General features: G+C 36.5%; 1 protein-coding gene across 1 annotated transcript in view; it reads right to left on the bottom strand.

Annotated features, from left to right (window-relative positions):
- The window catches only part of ATRNL1 (attractin like 1), a 751710-nt gene that overhangs the window by 428835 nt on the left and 299181 nt on the right, over window positions 1-23694 (bottom strand). Inside the window, exon 25 of the mRNA XM_070470251.1 lies at window positions 17371-17432. Coding sequence (XP_070326352.1) covers window positions 17371-17432 — 62 coding nt within the window. The remainder of the gene's footprint in view (window positions 1-17370; window positions 17433-23694) is intronic.

Genomic DNA, 23694 nt, shown 5'->3' with positions numbered 1-23694 from the left:
TATAACTGGCCTGGTATCACACACTCATGACTAGAGAGGAATTTTGCCCAAGGTTAAATGATACCCCCCAATCTCACCCACGTTTTACTTAGATGATATTTCGATGAGACTTTAGACTTCAGTGTCGATTCTGGAATGAGTGAAGCATTTTGCGGGTTGTTGGGACTGATAAGTGTACTTTGCATGCAAAAAGAACATGATCTAGGGGGCTAGAGGCAGAATGCTACAAATGCTCCTCCCAAATCTGTATGTTGAAGCCCTAAACCCCAATGTGATTATATTTAGAAGGAAGAACTTTTGGACGTAACTAAGGCTATGCATGCACGCTAAGTCGCTTCAGTCATGTGCGACTCTTTGTGACCCTATGGACTGTAGCTGGTCAGGCTCCTTTGTCAACGGGATGCTCCAGCCAAGAATACAGGAGTGGGTTGCCATGCCCTGCTCCAGGGAATCTTCCCGACCTAGGGATTGAACCGGCTTCTCTTATGTCTCCTGCATCGGCAGGTGGGTACTTTCACCATGAGGGCCACCTGGGAAGCCCCAAGTAACTAAGGTTAAATGCAGTCATAAGGGTGGAGCCCTGAGACAACAGAATTAGTGCCCTTATAGAAAAAGACACGAGAGAGCTTGTGCTCTCTCTCCAAGCACTCGTACCAAGAAAAATGCCAGAAGAACACACCACCAAGAAGGCAGTCATCTGCAGGCCAAGAAGAAAGCTCTCACCAGAAGTCAGCTATGCTGGCACTCAGATCTCAGACTTCCCATCTCCAAAACTGTGAGATTATAAAATTTCTGTTGTTAAAGTCACTCAGTCTGCGTTAGTTGCTTACGGGAGCCTGAACAGACCCTCTTCAAAGTAAAAAAAGAAGAATAACTTGCAGGTTTGTTCTGGTCAAGGCTTTGGCTACATTTCTCTCTGCTTTCTGAACTAAAACACTTTGTTGTGCATCAGCTTTATTCTCAGGCTTGTTTTCCTCTTAGATACAAAAATGAATGTTAGCAGTTCCAGATTTACATCACACACAATCATGCACATCCACTGTTCCCCAATCATTTGATGAATTGAAAGCTATGAACTTACTGGAGTTGGTGGGAGATCAATTTCTCCCAAATTGAATCATCACTACATAGCCATGTGGAAGGAATTAAATGAAGTTGGGAAAGAATCCATAATATCTACTAGAGATATCATTTATGAAAAATTTGTAGAAAAATATCAAAGTGAACCCCCCAAAATTGCTAACAGACTTAAAAATCTACAGAGCACATTTGTTAACTATACATTCCTTTCTTGAAATATTTTACAGAAAATAAGAGTGCTCTGAAGCCTCACTGGCAAATTATTAAAAAGGCAAGCAACGTATCATAAGGAAGACCTTTCTGGTTAACTCCTCCTATTACAAATCATGTATGTGGATAACATCTTAATCTTACAACCTTACACAAAAATTATAAAGGTCAAGTATTCTTTTCTACACTCAACTTTTATTTAAAGCACACCTTTTGAAACCCCATAGATAGGATAAAGTTTCAAATACAAAATGTTCTAAATACTTTAAAAGAAGTAAACATTGTTTTTAAAACAGTTTTCCTAAAACATTAATGCACAGCACACATAGAGAAATGATCAATCTATGGCTCAATGAATTATCCCAAAGAAAATATACCCAAGTAACCACCACCTGGGGCTTCCCAGGTGGCGCTAGTGGTAAAAAGAATCCACCTGTCAATGCAGAGGACATAAGAGACATGGATTCTATCTCTGGGCAGGGAAGTTCCCCTGGAGGATGGCAAGGCAACTCACTCTAGTACTCTTGCCTGGAGAATCCCAAGGACAGAGGAGCCTGGCAGGCTACAGTCCATAGCCTTGCAAAGAGTTGGACACGACTGAAGCGACTTAGCACATATGCAAGCAACCAGCCCAATAAATAAACAGTACTTTACCCATCCCCTCTTCCTCATAGGTCACTATCATAAAAATTTTTAGCACCACAGTTTGTTTCTGCCTATTTCTGAACTTTATACAAATGTAACCTTAAAATAGTATTTTATTTCTCGCTTCTTTTGTTCAATACTTTGTTGATGAATGTCATCCATATTGTTCTTTGAGGACTAATCTGTTCTTTTTAATTATTCCATATTCTATTAGTTTTAGGTATTTGGGTATTTGAGTTATGCCAAGGTTTTAGCTATTTGAAATGCCCTACTATAAATCTGTTTAACGTGACCTTTGATGGAATGGAATAGCTGGATCAACAGAGGATGTTAAACTCAACTTTACAATATAGGCAAATTATTTTCAAAGTTGCTGCACCAACTTCTAGACTACCAGAAGTGTTTATAGTTCCATGACCACTCCAACACTTGATCTGTATAGTCAACAAAGGTGCATATAGTCAAAGCCATGGTTTTTCCAGTAGTCATGTATGGATATGAGAGCTGGCCCATAAAAAAAGGCTGAGTGCTGAAGAATTGATGCCTTTGAACTGTGGTGCTGGAGAAAACACTTAAAAGTCTCTTGGTCAGAAAGGAGATCAAACCAGTCAATCCTAAAGGAAATCAACACTGAATATTCATTGGAAGGACTGATGCTGAAGCTGAAGCTTCAATACTTTGGCCACCTGATAAAAAGAGCCGACTCTTTGGAAAAGACCCTGATGTCGGGAAAGACTGAAGGCAGGAGAAGGGGGCGATACAGATGAGATGGTTGGATGGCATCATCAACTCGACAGATATGAGTGTGAACAAACTCCAGGAGATGGTGAAGGACAGGGAAGTCTGGTGTGCTGCAATCCACGGGGTCGCAAAGATTTGGACACGACTGAGTGGCTAACAGCAAAATTTTGTTCTTTCCAGCCACTATGACAGGTGTACAGTAAACAGTCTTACATTGTGGTTTTAATTTGCATTCCCTGATAAAAACTAAATGGAGTGCACTTTTATAGTTTGTTAGCAATTTTTATATCCTTTTTCGTGAGGTGCTTGTTCAAGTCTATTGCCATTTTGGGGGAGAGGTAATGAGATTTTAAGACTGTTTTTTATTGATTTATATGTTACACATTGTGACTATAAGGCCTTTGTCCTTTATATAGGATGTGAATATTTTATACTAGTGGATGTCTTGATTTTGCATGATGCTAAAGACATCTTCTGATGACAAAAATTGTTAGTTTTACTGTAATTTTATTGAAGTGCTTTGTGTGTTCTGTTTATTTCTAAGGATGTGAAGAATTCGCATATTGCTCTCTAGATACTTCATTGTTCTCCCTTTCTTCCTGGAATTTATTTTTATTATCAGTATGAGATAGAAGTCAAATGTTACTTTTCTCAATATGGATAGTTAACAGATCTAATACATAATAAAGTTTTTTTGAAGATATGAATAAATATTGACAAACACTCCCTGACTTGCTAACCAAACTGAAAAATGGCCCACTTCCATCACAGCTCTCTCTGATGTATCAAATTTACAGCGGGACTGAGGTCTTATTTTATCCTATAGAGATGTTGGTATTATTATAGAGGTATTTTATTTTAGGTATCTGTAGACTGTGCTTACAATGTACCCAAAGCTTTTTCAGTTCCATTTGAGTCTTTCCTGTGGGTTCTGTCTAAGGCCTGGGCAGAGTTTTAACCATTAGCCTCTTCTTAAAATTTTTGATATGCTAATTAGGAAAAGGGCCTCACAGGGAAGATTGCAAAAGCTCAGCTTTCAGTTCAGTTCAGTGCAGTCACTCAGTCATGTCCAACTCTTTCCAACAGACCCCAAGGGCTGCATGCAGCACGTCAGGCTTCCCTGTCCATCACCAACTCCTAGACCTTGCTCAAACTCATGTTATCGAGTCAGTGATGCCATCCAACCATCTCATCCTCTGCTGTCCCCTTCTCCTCCTGCCCTCAATCTTTCCCATCATCAGGGTCTTTTCTAATGAGTCAGTTTTTCACATCAGGTAGCCAAAATATTGGAGCTTCAGCTTCGGCATCAGTCCTTCCAATGAATACTCAGAACTGGTTTCCTTTAGGATTGACTGGTTGATCTTTTTGCTGTTCAAGAGATTCTCAGGAGTCTTCACCTACATCACCATTCAAAAGCATCAATTCTTTCAGTTCAGTTCAGTTCAGTCGCTCAGTCATGTCCAACTCTTTGTGACCCCATGAACAGCAGCACGTCAGGCCTCCCTGCCCATCACCAACTCCCGGAGTCCACCCAAACCCATGTCCATTGAGTCAGTGATGCCATCCAACCATCTCATCCTCTGTCGTCCCCTTCTCCTCCTGCCCTCAATCTTTCCCAGCATCAGGGTCTTTTCCAATGAGTCAGCTCTTCACATCAGGTGGCCAAAGTATTGGAGTTTCAGCTTCTGGGTGCTCAGCTTTTTTTATGGTCCAACTCTCACATCCATACACGACTACCAGAAAAACCATAACTTTGACTATAGAGACCGCTGTCATATAAACTTCAACTGTGGATGGTTTTTCTCTCTCTGATATTTCCTAAACTTTTTCTGGACTTCACTTTTCCTTTCTCTGGCATATAACTACCCACATCTGTGACTGGGCCACATTCTGTGTTGGGAGGACAGAGAAGAGGGAAAAGCAATGCACTTGTATAGACTCATGATCACAGTTCCACTTTATCTAAATGACTCACAACCCTTGGAGATCTTGCTCTAGCAGCTTTCCACTCCCAGGCATTTTGGCTGCAGCTAATGTCACTGCCTCAAGGCTGCTTGGACTTGGGATGAGTAAATTTTTAAAAGAGAGGATAATTGGGGAGTGGATCTCCCCTACTCTCTTTGTAGCTTTAAGAATTTCATTTTCCACAGCATAAGTCAGAAATAGAGGATTTGGGGACTTCCGCAGCAGTCCAGTGGTTAAGACTCTGCCTTCCATTGCAGGTGGGTGCAGGTTTGATCCCTGGTCAGGGAAACAGGTGGTTCCCAGTTTCCATATCCCACAAGATGTGGACAAAAGTTTAAAAAAAGAAAAAGGAAAGAAAAAAGAACTGGAGGATATTTCCAGGATGTTTTCTGTCTAGACCACAATAGTCAGTTTAAGTTTTCAGACCGCACTGAGGCTCAAGTCAGGGGAGACTGGAGGGAAAAATACTGAATTTTGGTGTTCTTCCCTGATCTGTCCAATGAAACTACCCAAGTACATCATCCAGGTTTTATAGTTGAGACCAGTGGGACATAAAGAGAGATGTATGGTTATGGAGTGTTTCCTGGAACTGAAAACTAGATGATGAATTGATTTTTGACAGAGTTGCAAAGGCATTTCAAAAGGAAAGACCAGTCTTTTAAAGATATTCAATGTCAGCCACTAGAGACACGCAGATTAAAATGATAAGATCCTACCACAGGCTGCCCTGGTGGCTCAAGTGGTAAACAATGTGCCTGCAATGCGGGAGACCAGAGTTCAATCCCTGGGTCAGGAAGATCCCCTGGAGAAGGGCATGGCAACCCACTCCAGTGTTCTTGACTAGGAAATCCCATGAACAGAGGAACCTGGCGGGCTACAGTCCATGGGGTCACAATAAGTCGGAAAAAGACTGAGCAACTAACAAGATACTACCACATCTGAATGGCTAAAATAAAAAATTCTGACAGTACTAAGTATTGAGGATTTGAAACAGCCGAGACCCTCATACTTTGTTGATGGCAAGGCAAAATGATACAGTCACTCTGACAAATAGTTGCAGTTATTATAAAGATAAATATACATTTACCAAATGATTCAGCAATCTCACTTCCAGCTATTTATCCTAAAGAAACAAAAATTTACGTGTGCACAATCCCCATACAAGTTATGTATCTTGTCCATGGCAGCATTGTTCATAGTTGCCAAAAAGTGTAACAAGTCATATTTATCCAAGGGTGGATGAATAAACAAAACTGGAGTCTATTCATTCAGTGGAATACCACTTAACAACACATGTAAATCCATGGCTGATTCATGTCAATGTATGGCAAAAACCACTACAATACTGTAAAGTAATTAGCCTCCAACTAATAAAAATAAATGAAAAAAAAATGAAATGAACTACTGATGTGAAAAAAAAATCAACTTGGATAAATCTTGAAAAAAGTATGCCAATGGACAGTAATCAGTCTCAGGAGATAGCATACCGTATGTTTCCATGAACATGACATTCTGGAAAAGACAAAAGTCTAGAGACAGGGTACCAGCCAATAGGTGCCAGGATTTATGGATGAAGAAAAAGCATTAGTGTAAAGGAAGCCCTATGAAGGATTCTTTGACATTCTGGAACTGGTCTATGGTAGAGCTGATGATTACAAGAAACTATACAGATTTTAGAATTCATATGGCTGTATCCCACCAAGTAGAATTTTACTGCACGTAAATTTTAAAAGACTTTATAAAGGAATGAAAAACAAAACAGACAAGAAATAAAACAGATACCTCCAAAGAAAAACACACTGTAATATAGCAAATTTGTGGAGAATATGAGAGGAGGCATATAATTAGGCCTGGTTTCAGAGGAACTTGTAAGTCTAGTTTGAACCATAAATGTGAAGGGAAGCTTTTAAACAACAGATTCTCGTAATTCATGTTAAAAATCATTTTTGTTGTTTTGAATACAACAGATCGATAGAATGAAGGAAGAATCAGGTTTTATTAATGGGATTAAGAGAAATGTATTGACACTGGGGAAGTAGCAGTACCCATAACTGAGCTAGAAAATACTATTAATAGAAAAAAGAGCTGTTTGCCAAGACAGAAAGTTTAGGACATGTTGATTTTGAATTGTTAGTCAACATTCTGGTGAGAATGTGATGTTACTGATATCACTCTTACAGAAGTATGTTTCAGTCTATAGTGTTCTAAATCTCAGCACTGAAAATCAGACATGGAGCACTGGTTTAGCTAAGTTGCAATAAACTTGGCACATTTTTACTCGAGCCATATTTGATATTTTGGTTTAAAAGAACAGTTGGGACCTATATGTCTGTTTTCTTCTATAGCAAAGCCAGGGAAAGAATTCCTGAAGAAACCTCCAATATAATAAGATGTAGTTTATGGTTTCTACTTGGAGAAATCTGTATCTTCAGGCCTCATTTCCATTAACATATCCATTATCATAATTTTACTTTGGAAGAGGAGGACTTCTATTTTTCATTTTAGCAGCGCTCTTTGTTCTTATAGCATTTAAAAAAAAAAAAAAAAAAAAAGGAATCTTTACACCACATACCCCTGGGTGCTGTGCCTTTTTGACACTAATAACTTAGGTTTACCTCTCCCCCTGTTACATCCCTCCTTTTTGTCTTTTGAAATATCTTCATGGACAACGTGACTGCTTCATTTTCCTAAATCTTGATCACTGTATTAATTTTAAATTGGTCTTCCCACTCACATTCTTACTTCCATAAGGTCATCTTTGATTATTCTTGTTTTTAATTGCTTAACTCCTAGTTTTTCTTTCTTTTTCTATTCTTTATATTCCCAAACCTTTCCTTTCTGGATCCTCCAAAATAGTATCACCATGTCTTTTGGCACTTTATACACACTAAGATGGCTATAACCAAAAAAACAGAGAGAAAAAAAAGAAGTGTTACTGAGAATATGGTGAAACTGGAACCATCATACATTCCTGGTGAGAATGTAAAATGGTGCAACTCATTTGGAAAATAGTTTGCCAGTTTCTCACAATGCTAAATCCAGAGTTACCATATTATTGCCCCTCCCAGGTACATACTCGGGAGAAACAAAACATATCGCCACACAAAAACTTGAACACAAATGTTCATAGTGGCATAATTCACAAGAACCAAAAAGAGGTAAACATTCAAATGCCCATCAACCAAAAATGGAGAAATGAAATGTGTCTTATCCATACAACGGAATATTATTTAGCAATAAAAAGCAATGATGCACTGACACACACAACATCATGGACAAATCTTGTACACACTGTCAGAAGTGATGGCAGCCAGCCACAAAAGAACACATCCTGTATGATTCCATTTATATGACAATCTTCAGAACAGGCTAATCTATAGACAGGAACTAGATCAGCGGCTGTTTAAAACTTAGGATGTCTAAGAGGGATGGGAAACGACTACTAACGTGTATGCAGTTTGTTTGGGGGGTGATGAAAATGTTCTAAAATTACTAGGAAGACGGCTGCAGAGCCACTGAATTGTACAATTAAATGCACGAGTGTCACTTTAAATATCTCAATATGGCTATTTTAAAACATAAATCAACGTCAGAAATTAGAAGATGAATTGAAAATTAGACAACTGTATGTAAAATTGGAAGTTCCAAATTTTCTAGTGTTCCTATATGATTTAGGAGTAGGAAAAAAGACACCGATTCACATCAATGCTGGTTAGAAAAAATATATATGTTAACATTTAAGGGAAGTCATTAAAGAAAAAATATAAAATGCATAATTCCTAAACTGATAAAAGGAAAAAAAGTTAAGGATATTAACAGGACATTCAATTTCTTAGAAAGCAGGGGAGAAGAAAGAAAGATGACTTGAGAAAGAATTTTAAAAAGTGAAAAGACGAAGAAAAAACGAAACTACATCAATAATCACAATAAATAGAAATTCATTAAGCCTGTCACTTTAAAAGTCAGAGATTTTTCAGATTATTAAAACAGAATAAACAATGTCCAGATATTTGTGGTGTACAAGAAACATTTAAAATATAATAAGATAAAAAATGCTGAAAGTAATGAAAATAGATTTAAGAGGGAAATTCTAACAGAATGATACTAAGTTTACACAAAACAAGATATAAATTAAGACAGAAATTTCACTAGAGACAAAGTGAAAACAAAATTGTTAGAAGAACAATTCAAACTCCTCTGTAAATAAAGGATAGGAACATCAGGTAAACAGAAGAAAGGAAACAGAGAATTAGAACAACACAATAAACCAACTAGTTAACAGACATATATAAAACACATTCCCAACAACAGGATACACATTCTTTTCAAATGCACCTGAGATATTGTCCAGGCTATACCATATTTTAGATCACATATTGTCTCAATAAATTAAAAATAACAGCTATCATGAAAAGTATCTCCTTCAACCACAGCAAAATAAAGCTAGAAATAAATTAACAGAAAAAAACCTGGAAAATTCACAAATTTGGGGAAATGAAACACCAGACTCTTGAACAACCAACAGCTCATAGAAGAAGTCACAAGGGAAATCAGAAACTACTTAGGGACAAATGAAAATGAAAACAGAACATATTAAAACTGATGGGATTCAGTGAAAGCAGTGCTAAGGAAGAAATGTTTAACTATAAATGTTCCCATGGAAAAACAAGAAAGCTCTCAAATCAACAACCTAACTTTAAACTTAAGGAATGAGAAAAAGAACTAAATCCAAAGTTAGCAAAAGGAAGGAGACAATAAAGATTAAAACAGAGATAAATGACATGCAAAATAATAGAGAAAAATCAACATAACCAGCAATTGGTTCTTCAAAGAGAAAAATGAAACTGACAAACTTTTGGCCAGATTTACTAAGGCAAATAAAAAGGCAAGAAGATTCAACTTACTAAAAATAAATTAAAAATAAATATAGAATAGATAAAACTATTCATTCTATAATGATAAAAAGGATTTATTAGAGTGTACTATGAACAAATGCACACCAACAAATTGTGTAACCTAGATGAAACGGACAATTTAGGAATTTGTGATGTTAGGAAAACACAAAAGCTACCAAGTTTGAATCATGAAAAAACTGACTGAATGTCTAGAACTATGACTAGTAAAGAGACTGAATCAGTAATCAAAAATCTCCTGTCAAAGAAAAGCCTGAGGCCTGATGGCCTCACTGATGAATTCCACCAAACATTTCAAAAAGAACTAATACCAATCCTCAAATTGTTCCAGACATTAAAGAAAAGGAAACAATTCCTAACTCATTCTACATGACCGGCATTATCCTGATACCAAAGTCAGACAAAGACACAAGAAAATTACTAATGTTCTTTATGAACAATGATGCAGAAAAAGGGAAATTATTAATATTAAAAGAATTATAAACGGTGATCAAGAAGGATTTATTCCTGAAATGCAAGGATGGTCTAATATATAAAAAGCATCAATATTAGCAAATAAATATTAGCAAAAGCACCATATTAGCAAAAAGGGGAAAAGCTCACATAATTATCTGGATACCCATATCCATTGAATTTTAGGACCCAAGTAGCCCAAGCAAATCTTGAAAAAGAACGAAGATGGAGGATCCACACTTCCAGATTTCAAAATTTACTACAAACCTACAGTAATCAAGACAGTGTGATACTGGCATGCTGCTGCTGCTAAGTCGCTTCAGTCGTGTCCGACTCTGTGCGACCCCATAGACGGCAGCCCACCATCAGGCTCCCCCGTCCCTGGGATTCTCCAGGCAAGAACACTGGAGTGGGTTGCCATTTCCTTCTCCAGACTAAAAAATGGGCAAAAGAATAGACCAAAAAAAGACATATGAATGGCAAATAAGCAGATGAGAAAGTTCTTATCAGCATTAATCATTAAAGAAATGCAAATCCAAACCACAAAGAGATACCAAGTTGCACCCACTGGGATGGCTACTATCAAAAAGAAGGAAGAAAGGAAGGGAAAGAATGAAAATTGCACGTGTTTGGTAAGAATAGGGAAAAATTGGAATCCATGGGCACTGCTGGAGAGAATGCGGATGGTACAATTAAACAGTATAGAGGCTCTTCAAAAAATTAAAAATAGAATTACCATATGACCCAGCAATTTCACTTCTAGGAATATACCCAAAAGAACTGAATCAAGATCTTGAATACATACTTGTACATTCATGTTCACAGAAGTATTATTCACTACAGCTAACACAGGGAAGCAACTCAAGTGTCCATCAGCAGGTGAATGGATAATCAAAATGTGGTATATATAATACATACAATGGAATATAATTCAGCCTTAAAAGAAGGGAAATTCTTACATATATCACAACATGAACGAGCCTTGAGAACATTATGCTAAGTGAAACAAGCCAGTTACAGAAGGACAAATATTATATGATATTACTTACACCAGATAACTAGATTAGTAAAGATCATAGAGACAGAAAGTAATCACAGAGGCCACGTGGCAGTAACAGCAAGGAAGGCCTGATCCTGAGAGATGAGTAACTCGTCTGTACATGCATTTTGACTTGAGGACTCACCATTGACCTTGTCAGACTTTCAAACTGCAATGTAATCTAAATCACACTGCACTGTAATTAGGCTCTTTCATTCAACTTTCCTTTCTTCCTGCTCTGCTTCACGAATGTCAGATTGGCACTGTGGTCTAAAAGATTTCTCAGTTTCTCCACTGATCTTTCTGTCACAAGAGTTCCCCCTAATACATTTACTGCATGGCTAATGCCATTCTGGTCTCCACTTCTCTAAAGACTCATGGTCTAAGATATCAAGAGGTAAATGGAGATTTGTATTTGGCTCACTCACTACTTGGCAGGCTAAACGAAACCATCCATGTTGCTTGATTCATCCCTGGAAGAAGACTTCAACTGCGAAAGATTTCACCAGTGATAATTTGAGAAGAGTGTTTTCAAAAGATAGTAGGGTTGGATAATTACTGAATGTTTCCATTAACCCTGCAAAGGGCTAATGAGAGACTGTAGGCCATTAACAAATATTACAGGCTAAATATAAGAGCCAGAGGGTCTGTTTTATATCTTTAATTCAGACCCTCATCCCTGACAGTGGAAGAGCAATATGAATGAGCAACAGACTAATGATCCAAGGGTGAAAGATGCAGAGTTCCAGAGATGATAGACTGCTCAGCTAGAGCAGCCCTCTTATGTAAAGGCAATGGCCGTGGTTGGGAAAACTGGAGCTCCTGAAATATGGGATAGGAATATCTAAAAAGAAATATCTAGACAGATGTTTTTGAGGAAGTCAGTTCTACAACTATAGGAACAATAGGGTCGTTCCCTCAACAAGCTGTCAATGTCTCCTCTCCTGGTTGCCAGACTGATAACTAGGGTTTAATGACAGCATAATGCATCTTGGCGGGATAAGAAAGGAAGGAGATTATATACTTGGAAGAGTTGCAAGAATTGGCTAGCAGGTAATAGCAACAGCCAGGGGAGTATAACAGGAATTAAAAATCAGTGGTATCTGATCATGGGGGATGGAATGTAAGTAAGCCTGGATCAGCAAGAATTCATGAATTTTGGTGCACAGTCTCAGGACCAGGAAATGCAATACCCCATGGAAGACTCCAGGGGTTGGTGCAAAGTTGATGAAGAAGTGACTCTTAGAAGTCTGGATAAAGCAATGGCCAATGCAAAGTGAAATGGAAATGCCCGAGTTCCCTGAGAAGATAGAAGAGAAAGAGGATAAAGAAGCTGACAGGAAGAAATGTACCAGAAAGACCGCATTATGAAAGGTCAGAAGAACTACCAGAAGATTACTTTCCATGGGACGCATCATTCACCGAGGCCATGAGGAATCTGCTGATGAAAGCACACTAAGAAGTTCAGTGGTGGCTTTCTTCTGAAGATCAAAGCTGACAACAGGAGAGGCAGTGACAGAGCGAGGTGTTAAGTGATGGAGTCCCAAAGTAAAAAAGACCAAGGGTCAGTGTTTAACTGTCAGAATCCAGCGGTCACAATTAGGATAACGACCAACAAGCCTAGAGAAGCAGACAAGGGTGCTGCCCAACAAAGAGCTGTGGGATGACTATAACGGATGGTATCTATACAAGGGGCAAAATAGGTGGGCAGCTAGCAATGGTGCTACTTAACTTACTTAAAGTAGGAATGGAGGAGTAAAGGCGGAGGGTTGTCGACCCAAGAGATGATTGTGATCCTCTGCTCAGCTCCAAGATGAGTTCATCTACAAATCCAGAATCTACTGACTGAACAGGTAGCTGAGTTAACAGAAGAAAGGTTGTCTTGAAACATCTTAGAAAGTGTATAAAATGATTCCCAAAGGAACATGTGTATGACTACTTTATAAAGAGATTTGTGTTTACTTGGGTATATACACAAGTATATTTGTGGGTATATACTCAGTGCAAGACAAATTAATAGATATTTTCATCACTATAAGACACAGGGTGAGCGATGACACAGATAGCCAATGACTAGAACACCACCACGGCCCCTTGTTAAGAGCTGGGGTGTCTCCAGGGTCCAAATAACAAATTCTGGCTAAATCCTGGCTCATACTGGGGAAACTGTGTCTATACATCCACCCTGTGATAATGGCATCCGGTCTTATCACATCATGGCAAACTGATGGGGAAGATGTAGAAACAGTGTCAGATTTCATTTTCTTGGGCTCCAAAATCAATGTGGATGGTAACTGCAGCCAGGAAATTAAAAGATGCTTGCTCCTTGGAAGAATAGCTATGACAAACCTAAACAGTGTATTAAAAAGCAGAGATATCACTTTGCTGACACATGTCCATATAGTCAAAGCTATGGCTTTTCCAGTAGTCATGTACGGATGTGAGAGTTGGACCATAAAGAAGGCTGAATGCTGAAGAATTGATGCTTTTGAACTGTGGTGCTGGAGAAGACTCTTCAGAGTCCCTTGGACTGCAAAGAGATCAAACCAGTCAATCCTAAAGGAAATCAACCCTGAATATTCACTGGAAGAACTGATGCTGATGTTGAAGATCCAATACTTTGGCCATCTGACGTGGAGAACTGACTGACTCATTGGAAAAGACCCTGATGCTGGGAAAAATTGAGGGCAAGAGGAGGGGGCAACAGAGGATGAGATGGTTGGATGGCATCACTGACTCAATGGATAAGGGCTTGAGCAAACTCAGGGAGATAGTGATGGACAGAGAAGCCTGGCTGCAGTTCATGGGGTCACAAAGAGTCAGACACAACTTAGTGACTGAACAACAACAAGTGATAATTTCCTTACTTTTCAAGTGTATAATTAGAATTTATGTACAAAGTGGTTGGAGTAAAGCCCTACATTGCAGTCTCTGGCCTGTGAGGTAAGATCGATCACAGTAGGAAACACCAAGTGGCAACCTCTGAAAACACCTTCCATTTGGTCAAGATAGTAAATCAAAAACATTATGTAATTCTTGTAGGACAGTGAAAATTAGAACCACCATTAAAAATCTAAATGGTATAGGGTCTTTGCTATATCTCCATTTAATTTACCAGGCTGAACTTCTTTAAAAATTCAGACTTTTCAGATTCACACAGACTTGCTTTTCCATTTTACATACCAGAAAAGTCTTTATTTCTTAGATGATTTCTTTCAATTTTTTAATTACTCACTATTATATATTATTGTACACTATAGACTCTAACAACACCTTTTAATTCTATTATGATAAAGGACATATGTATATGTGTGTGTTTATATATGTCTGAATACCTTTGCTGCTCACCTGAAACTATCACAACATTGTTAACTGGCTATACTCCAATACAAATTAAAAACCTAAAAGGACTGAGATTTAGAGGTACTAGGTTTAGATGTTTAGATGGCGCAGAAAGCTAAGATCAGAGACAGGCTATGACTATAAATGATCTAACCAGTACTGACTGAATTATGTTTACCACCAGAACTATTCCCAATATAAAAGTAAAAATCTGACACTGGCCTCCTTTAAACCTTGGCTAAAAGAAAAGCTGACACTTCATCTATACTACTTCAGTAATACAGAGACAGCAATAGCAGTAATAGTGACCTGATTGAAGGATGTCCATAAATGCTGAACTGTCTAAAACTCTCTTCAAAATTTAACAGTAAGTCTACTTAATATAAAAATAAACTTAAAAGTATTCTGTCCATGATTTTCCTTAACAATGAGACAATTTTAAAATCATCTAATTTGCATTTCACTACTGAAAAAATTTAAATGATAAAAAACCTATCAAATACATTTTATCTCACACAATAACTAGAGTATATTACTTTGTCTATGATGCCGACATAATAAATAGGATCATCTCTAAGACATGGTACACATTAACACTTGCTTTATTTTACTTAATAAAAGAGCTATTGAACTTAAACACGCACACAAATTCAAAAGCTTAAAATAAAACCCTAAACATTTAAATAATTTATAAATTCAGCTTTGTGAATTTTTATACAAAATAAAGTTTTCAGTATATTAACGTCTACATTATCCTGTCAAAAACTTTTATTCTTATGCATTAAATAAAGCTCATTTGATGATAACTTTTAACACTTTTCAAAAACATTGTAACATCATTAAGTTTTAATATCCCTTAATATTCACAAGTATAAAATCAGAAAATGTTTAAATATATTTAAGACGTTTCTTCAAATTTCATCTTTAAGGGACAAATTTAAATATGAATAACTTTGCAATGTTAGTAAGAAATATGTTTTCAGCATTAAATTTTGGAAATTAATGTTTTCAAGGGACAGACAAACCTGATTGTTTTCAGAGCAAAGTGACTAACATGGCAAGGATTCTGACAAGAAGCAAATACTTGAGCAGATAATGTGTGAATTGGAGAAAAGAGTTTAGAAAACTGGAAGGCCATAATGGAGATGAGGGAATTAGACTTGCTATGTATGGGCCCATATGGGTAAATTAGAAAAGCTATCACAGGGAGGCAGATTTCATCTCAATTATAAAGAACAACTAATTATCTGAAGATAGAAAATGCTATCACAAGAGATGTTCTGTTTCCTGCCATTAAAGGCATTCAGGCATAAGTTAGATCAGTGGTTGGGCAAATTGTGTCCACAGGCAGAATTCAGCCTGCGTGCACGCGAAGTCACTTTAGTAGTGTCCACCAGGCTCCTGTGTCCATGGGATCCTCCAGGCAAGAATAGTGGAGTGGGTAGCCATGACCTCCTCCAGGGGATCTCCCCCACCCAGGGATGGAACCCAGGTCTCATGTCTCCTGCATTGGCAGGAAGGTTGTTTACCACTAGCACCAAACTGGGAAGCCCAGAATCCAGGCTACCAGCTATTTATACTCTAGTAAAGGTTTATTGGAACATAGTCACTTCCATTTGTTTCCAAACTGACTCAGGCTGCTTTAGCACCACAGACACCTTATAGCCCACAAATCTTGAAATTATTTACTAACCAACACTTTATAGATAAGGGATTAGGAATTCAAGTATTGAATGGTATCTTGATAAGATAACCAGTACTTATCACTTGCTTAGGTGCAGAGGAAGTACGGGGCATATCATGTGTGTCAAGGACTGAGTTTAACAGGCTCTTTACTGTACAAAGCAGCCCAGACAATTAGATGAGTGAAGGTCAAAATCATCTGCATCTTTGTGGTGTGATGTGGGGCTTTGTCTACCAGAAGGAGGAGACACAATTGTCTAATTCACACAAAGGCACCCTGTGGACCAGTATAAGCTGTACACATCATAATCATGTTAATAAAGATAATATTCTTTCTTTTTTTTGTTTTTAAGTACTGTATTGACCAACTAGGTCTTTTTATTTTATTGGAGTATAACTGCTTTATAATGTTACGTTAGTCCCTGCTGTACAATGCAGTGAATCATCTACATGTATACATATGTCCCCTCCCTCGATACTTCCCTCCCCACCCACCCCATCCCACCCAACTAGATGCCATGTCTCAGATATTCTATCACTGAAACTCAGCTTTTCCTGACCCATTGTTTATTTACATCCCATGGAAATGAATATAAAAGTTCTATGAAAAGAACTTCTAGGTTTTGAGAAATGCTACAAACTCTATCGTCTCTTTTAGAACAATACACTGCAAGTTAACACATTAAAAACTGTGAGAAAAAAAAAGCTGAGGAAGTCAGTTAAAAACAAACCAAAAGAGACCTATTTAATTTTAGTATACATAGTATTTTCCAAACATACTTAATTATGGAACCCTTTTTAGTGAACCTACTGTTAACATCTCAAATAACTAAAGTTCTAGGAAATTATGGTATATTCTAGGTCAAATTTAGTACTTCCAGATTACATGCTCTTTGAGGGCAAAAAATACATCATTTTTCACATTCCCTATTGATTTTATCACATTGCTAAATACATACAATAATAACCTAAGAAATCCAAGAAATTGATTTTAATGCTAGGAAACGTACCTAATCAATATGATGAAAATGCTTTAATCACTTATGTGACAGTAGAATACAGGGTTATCATCTTCTTTCCACTAAATTAACTAGCTATTAAATAGTAGTACAGCAAAATAATCCTGCAATAGTACACGTCAAATATGTTTCTTTGGCTCTGTGGTATATATTAAAGTACATAAAACTATACAAGACACACTGTATCATATTCAAGGTTAAAGAACTGATATTACCTAACAGATTGACAGGACATCAGAATACAGATTTAACACATCCAAAGTCAATAAAAGCAAATTACCTGAAAAAGGTGACAAAAAACTGCACAAGATCCATGATTGTGTTGTGTTGTGAGAATGCAATCTGAAAAATCAAAATAAAAGGAAGTTTGAAACTTACTGAATCTTTGTTCTTCTTCAAAGTTGTGACATTTCATGGCATTTGTAAATAAAATATTTTTAAATCATCAAGAGATTTGGGTTACCATATTATAAATCATATGTGCTAGAACCAAAATTTCATTGACAACACCTCATATATCCAACAACTGAAGACAACCTTTATACTGGCTATAACACTAAATGCTTTAAGAAAACTATTATAAAATTACTTCATTAATATATGCTGAGACTGTCACTTGAAATCCTATGAAATATGCCTAACTAAAACATGCAAATGCACACCTAATAATGATGATATTTTTTTATCAACACAATTGATAACTGCTTATGAGATAGAAAACTTAATTTCAACTCTACGAAGGAAACAGAGGGAACTGGTTTTTCTTGTGTAGTATTGTCTAATGAAGCTGCAATTATTTTGTTATAAACCCCTGAAAGAATAAAATATATCAAAAGTTTATATTTTCATGTTAATGATTTCAGAAGAGAAGTCAATAATCTAAAGTTGTTCTCCACTTTTGTTAACATTATAGAGATCATATTGTAAAACATTTTTTGAAGAAGAATTATTATACATTGTACTAGTCAACAATGCAGCATCTGAATAGAGAATACTTGATATGAAAATCCAATTTCTCACTTATTAGGTATAAATATTCTGGAAATCTATTTAATCTATTTTTGTCCCATGTGTGAACAGTAATAATAAAAGCATCTATTTCACTGTGTTAGAGGAAAGACTAATTTAATTAATAGAAATAAAATTATTACCATAATAACTGGTATATAGTAGGCATAATATAACAAGTATCATGCTTTTATATCATGTATAAAGGAGCTGGTCAACATTAGTGAATTTTTCCAGGTAGCTGGAGGTGAACAATTAAGTTCTTGAAATCTCCTTCTCCTTTAATAATCTTTTATGAAAATCTTTCAAAAATATGTAGTACAATTTCCACTTCCAGTGAAAATAGACTAACAAAGATGAGATTTCTCTCATCTTAAAAAACTAAAAACTATACAAAATATACAGAGAAACCATTTTCAGACATTAAACAAAATGCAGACGGGGATATAATCCACGAGTGAAGGAAAACAAAGGAAATGAATTTCACAATTGTACCAGTTTTCAGGGCAAGGAACTGAAATGGCATTCTAAAATAAGAAATATTGTTTCTTGTATAAAACAAAGAATTATAGCCAGTCGAGAAGATAGTTAAATTTTTGTATATACATGAACGCTTAAATATAATAGCATTCATTTCCAAAATGCTTCTAAGCATTTGAAGAATTACAAAGCATTTACACAGAGACTGAGGAAAGATAATTGCTGTAAGAGATTGGTTCTAGGTGAAAACATTAAAAAAAATTTAAGAACAAACATCTTTTAAAATGGAAATGATACAGATGAATCATCTCCCTAGGTACTGTCCATGAGAGTATCTTACAACAGAGCTTATCAAATAATACTGTCAACAATAACTTAAAACCATAGAAGATGACTCAGAATACAGCAATTGAGAACTAACTGGATACTCTTCTAAAGGATAATTATTTTGAAATCCTAATAAATGAAATTGGTTTAAAATAAATTGGATTAGGAAGGTAAAATTAGACAGTATTGAGAAATATCTAAATATCAAGAAAAAGAGCTTGAATAAAGACTTGAATAAATTAGCAAATATAGAGAAAAAAGAAACAAAATAAATAATACATAAGTTTAAAAATTAAAGAATAAGATGAAGTATAGAAGCAGTTGCATTAAACGTGAACAGACTGAATCCTCATCAAAAGAAAGAGATTTCCATATCATGTTAAAAGGCATAATTTACTTTATGTTTTCTATAGACAGCATATCCACAACAGGGACACATCTATAGCCAAAATATAAAGGACTGTGAGTAAAAAAAAAAAAAAATTGGCTCTTAAAAACAACAACAACAAAGCCATGAAGGATAATATAAATAGCAAAGTGAAATTCAAAATCAAAACCTGGTCTAATAAAACATACAAGGAACAAATAATTCATAAAAATAATAAACCTATATGCACCAAAATACAGACCAAATAAGTGAAAACAGAAGGTCGGACTTCAAGGAGAATTAGGTAACATAATTAAATAGTAAAATTTTAATATGTATGTCTCTTTCATAACTGATCTGAACAAGCAGACAAAAAACTAATTTATTCAGTCGCTCAAATCATGAAGAAAAGTTCAAAGAAATACTGCTTAAACAAGCTCTGTTCTAGGAGCTGGTGACAACCTTGTAAATAAGACAAAGTCCCTTGTCTCTTGGAATTTGCATCCCAATAGCACGAGACAGAAAATAACCAGGTAGACTCATAAGTGGATATCATAATTTTCAATAATGACAAATGTTCCAAAGAAAAATAAGGTGATATGATAAAGCAGAAGGCTACACAGCTAGTTTAGATCAGGCAGTTACAGCCAGCCTTACTGAAGCCATATGTAAGCTGACATACAAAAATAAGAATGGTAAAGCCACACAAAGATCTGTTAGAAGAGATTTCGAGGCTTAGAGAACAGCATGCTTAGGCTAGAGATGTTTAAGAAACTGAAGTCGCAACAGCTGCAGTATTGTGAGCTACAGAAAGAATACTTAAAAATGAGTACAGTGTGACAAGTTGGGGTTAATTCACCTAGGTCCTTGGCATGATAAAGAGTTTGGAATGTTTTATAATAGCTGAGTCATATAATAACATGATCTTACTCTCAAGAAAAATATTCTGGCTGCTGGGTGAGGAAGAGATGATAAAGAAAAGCAGGGACATTAACAAGAAGGACATTGGATTTTTTCTAGCTATGACAGTAGCTTGTACAAGGGTAACAGCCTTGCAGACAAAAACAAGTTGATGGGCACGTAATTTGGAGTGAAAGGTGAGACGGCCTGGAAAAGATTGGATATGAGTCATTTAAAACTAAAAGGAAGTTTAGGGCCATCCCATTATTAGAACTAACAAAAAACTGAACAATTAAGTAGGAGGAACTCAGGAGAGAATTGTGTCAAGGATGTCAAGGAAAAGGAATGTTGCAAGAAGAAGGTCCTGGTTGGTTTTGTTGGTTGAGTAAGATGAAGATGGGAATATGACTATTAATATTAAATTTGACATCAACCTCGCACATGGGTAACAAACAAATGCACTTTCAATGAAGGGGTGGGAATGTTCATTTAAACAGAGAACACAAGGTGAACAAGTAATGTGAGGAAGTAGAGACAGCAACTACAGATTGAACTTTCAAAAAGATCTGTTAGAAAACAGCAGACAGAATCAGGAGCATATAAAATAGGAAACCAAATCTTTTCCTAAATCCATAGTGCATTTAGAAAAGCAGACAGTGTACATTATGCAGAGACACTACTTAAAAATTCCAAATGGTAGGGGTTTTATGTACTATATTATCAGACTAAAACAAAATTAAAACTATAAGTTTGAATATAAACAAAAAAAGCTTAACTACTCAGATATTGAGAAATATAATGGTGAGGTCAAGTTCCAGGTGGAGAGTGACAGAGATAGCATAGCTTTTTTTAATATCCCTTAGTTTCTATATTAAAAGAAAAAGCTCAGTATCTATCTATCTGCCCATTACCTATCTACATCAAGTAAATTGCAAAAAAAAAAGGAAAGAATTTCAACACAGTTAAATGAAAAATTCTCATCCTCTTGATAGCTGAAACAGGAACAGGTACTGATAAACCACACACAAGGCACATACGGTACCAGAGTCCACGTGGGAGTAAGAAGAGAATCAACAGATAATCCAGAAGACATTCACTGGAACCAGGCAGGCCAATTTGAATACAGGAGGTAAAAACTGAAGCGGTTTTGTCTCGTCCAAGAGCATATGAGTGCAAAGGGTCTTTGAGAGTTCCAAAAGAGGCTAGAACAGCTTGGGACACATGAATTTTCAGAAGCAACCACTCAAATCTCTATTCCAAGACAGACCCCATATTGAGGAAAAACTGTTAGAAGTGAAATCAAAACTGAGCAGAGCAGGGAAAATGGAAACAAAGGGAAAAAGGTCCAACTCTGGGAGAGGAACAGAGCCTGGAAATCTTTAAAAATTAAGTGACACATATTGGGGGGAGGGAAAAAAGACACCCCCCGCAACCCCCCCCCCCCCCAACACACACACACGGGCTTCCCTCATTGCTCAGACGGTAAGGAATCTGCCTGCAATGCGGTAAGGAATCCGCCTGCAATGCAGGAGGCCTGGGTTCAATCCCTGGGTTGGAAAGATCCTCTGGAGAAGGGAACGTCTATCCACTTCAGTATTCTTGCCTGGAGAATTCCATGGACAGAGGAGCCTGGTGGCCTACAGACAATAGAGTTGCAAAGAGCTGGACACGACAGAGCAACTAACACTACCATTACATATTCACATATGTAGTGTTAGCTATCATCACTCTGACTCTTTAATCTACAAAGGGTTCTGTATTTCTTCCAGATAAGTAATGCATAAACACTGGTTATAGCCAACAGTGTTAAAATAAATTTAGGATGGCAAAGCACATGACTCGGGCTGGTACTGCAGAATTTTATTTTATTATTGCTTTTTGCCCTTTCTAGGTCCACGTAGCTAAGTACCTTGGAAAAAAAAGAAAGTCATGTTTTGAGGCAAGTAAGCAAAACACAGACACACATGACAATACCTTCCTGAATTTCCCCAAAGAATATTTACTAAAAGAAAGCAGACAAGAGAAGCATCTACAAGCTACAATAATGAACTAAACCACTAAAACATTCGGTAACTTGTATTATCTATCTGTAACTAATCTGTTAACATAACTGCGCTGAAGGAAAAGTGTGGATGGCACAAGCAGTCTCTATACTTAGCATGCCATCTGGGTTCTAGGGACTCAAGCAGAACAGCGTTTGATATTGGTTGTTCAAACAGAAAGTCAGTATTACAATGGGTGTTGCAAATCTCATTCCTTGTTCCTCCACATGGGATTTTCTAAGAAGTTCCACAGTAGATAGCCTTTGAAAGATACTGTGTCAGCGAGTTCAGCATCAGGCACAGGTGTAAAAATGGAAGGCAGATACAGGAGATTTGGTTGCACTGGTGAACAAGGCCAAGCAAATACTAACTCAGATTCCCTCTCAAAATTCCCTCTCCGGAGAGTTAATGTATTCATCTGTCAAATATTTCTCTGAAAGTCTATTATAATCTGGGCACCATGTCAGATTCTTGGATATATCAGTGAAAAAAAAGATTCTTAGTGGTTGTAGCAGAGATAGACAAAAACAGTGATAACAATTGTAAATAATATACTGTGTTAGAATTTAGTGATTCTAATGGTGTAAAAAAAACTAAATGTATCCTATTTTCTATATAAATGTACATGGTTATCTAAAAATAGGCAGGAATACTGAGAACAGATAGGAGAAAAAGGCAGGAGTAGCAGAAAGAAACAATACGAGCTTAGTTGCAAATGTATCTGACTATTCTCAGTATTTCTCTATCTAGAAGAGTATCCAGCAACTCCAGGTCCCTTCCAATGAAATCAGAAGACCTACAGAAAAAGAACTAAGTAGAGATAAAAGAAGAACCATTCTAAGTGATCCTGGCAACTGGTCTTCATGTGGCTAGATCCTTATCATCTAAATTTCACCTCAAACACGCTGCCCTAAGACACTTAGATAAAGTAGCTGCCCTCTCCCTTATTCTATACTGTTATGTGAACATACTTCTTTTATAAATATTTCATTCTGAAATTATCTGATTTATTGGTTGATGGTTGATTATTAGTTAAAGTATCTTTCCCCACTAAAATGTAAACTCCTTGAGAATACTAGCCTTGTTCATATTATCTGTGGCACTATTCTACTATCTAGAACACTATTTGGTACACAGTACATAGTAAGCATTTAATTTTAAAAAATCTGCTAAATAAATAAATAACAACATCAAAATTTAGCACATCATAAAGCCTTATTAACAACCATGAATGGAAGGAAGAACAGATGTTATTCTGCAAAACATTAAAAAATTATTTATTTGCTCTTCCTTTATAAATCAATAAGCAACAGACTATAAATACCTTCTAATTTCAGATCATAAAATACTATTCAACCTTAGAAAATTTATATATATATAGTAGAGTTCAGATGTTCTAAAAAATTTGCATCTAAATGTTTGTATTGATAATCAAAGAAAAAGTTCATATCTACCATTTATAATTTTGCCTACATATAAA

This window comes from Odocoileus virginianus, chromosome 7 (assembly GCF_023699985.2).
Source record: "Odocoileus virginianus isolate 20LAN1187 ecotype Illinois chromosome 7, Ovbor_1.2, whole genome shotgun sequence".
NCBI lineage: Eukaryota > Metazoa > Chordata > Mammalia > Artiodactyla > Cervidae > Odocoileus > Odocoileus virginianus.
The sequence above is the reverse complement of the archived record's forward strand: the minus strand, read 5'-3'. Positions and strand labels throughout refer to the sequence as shown.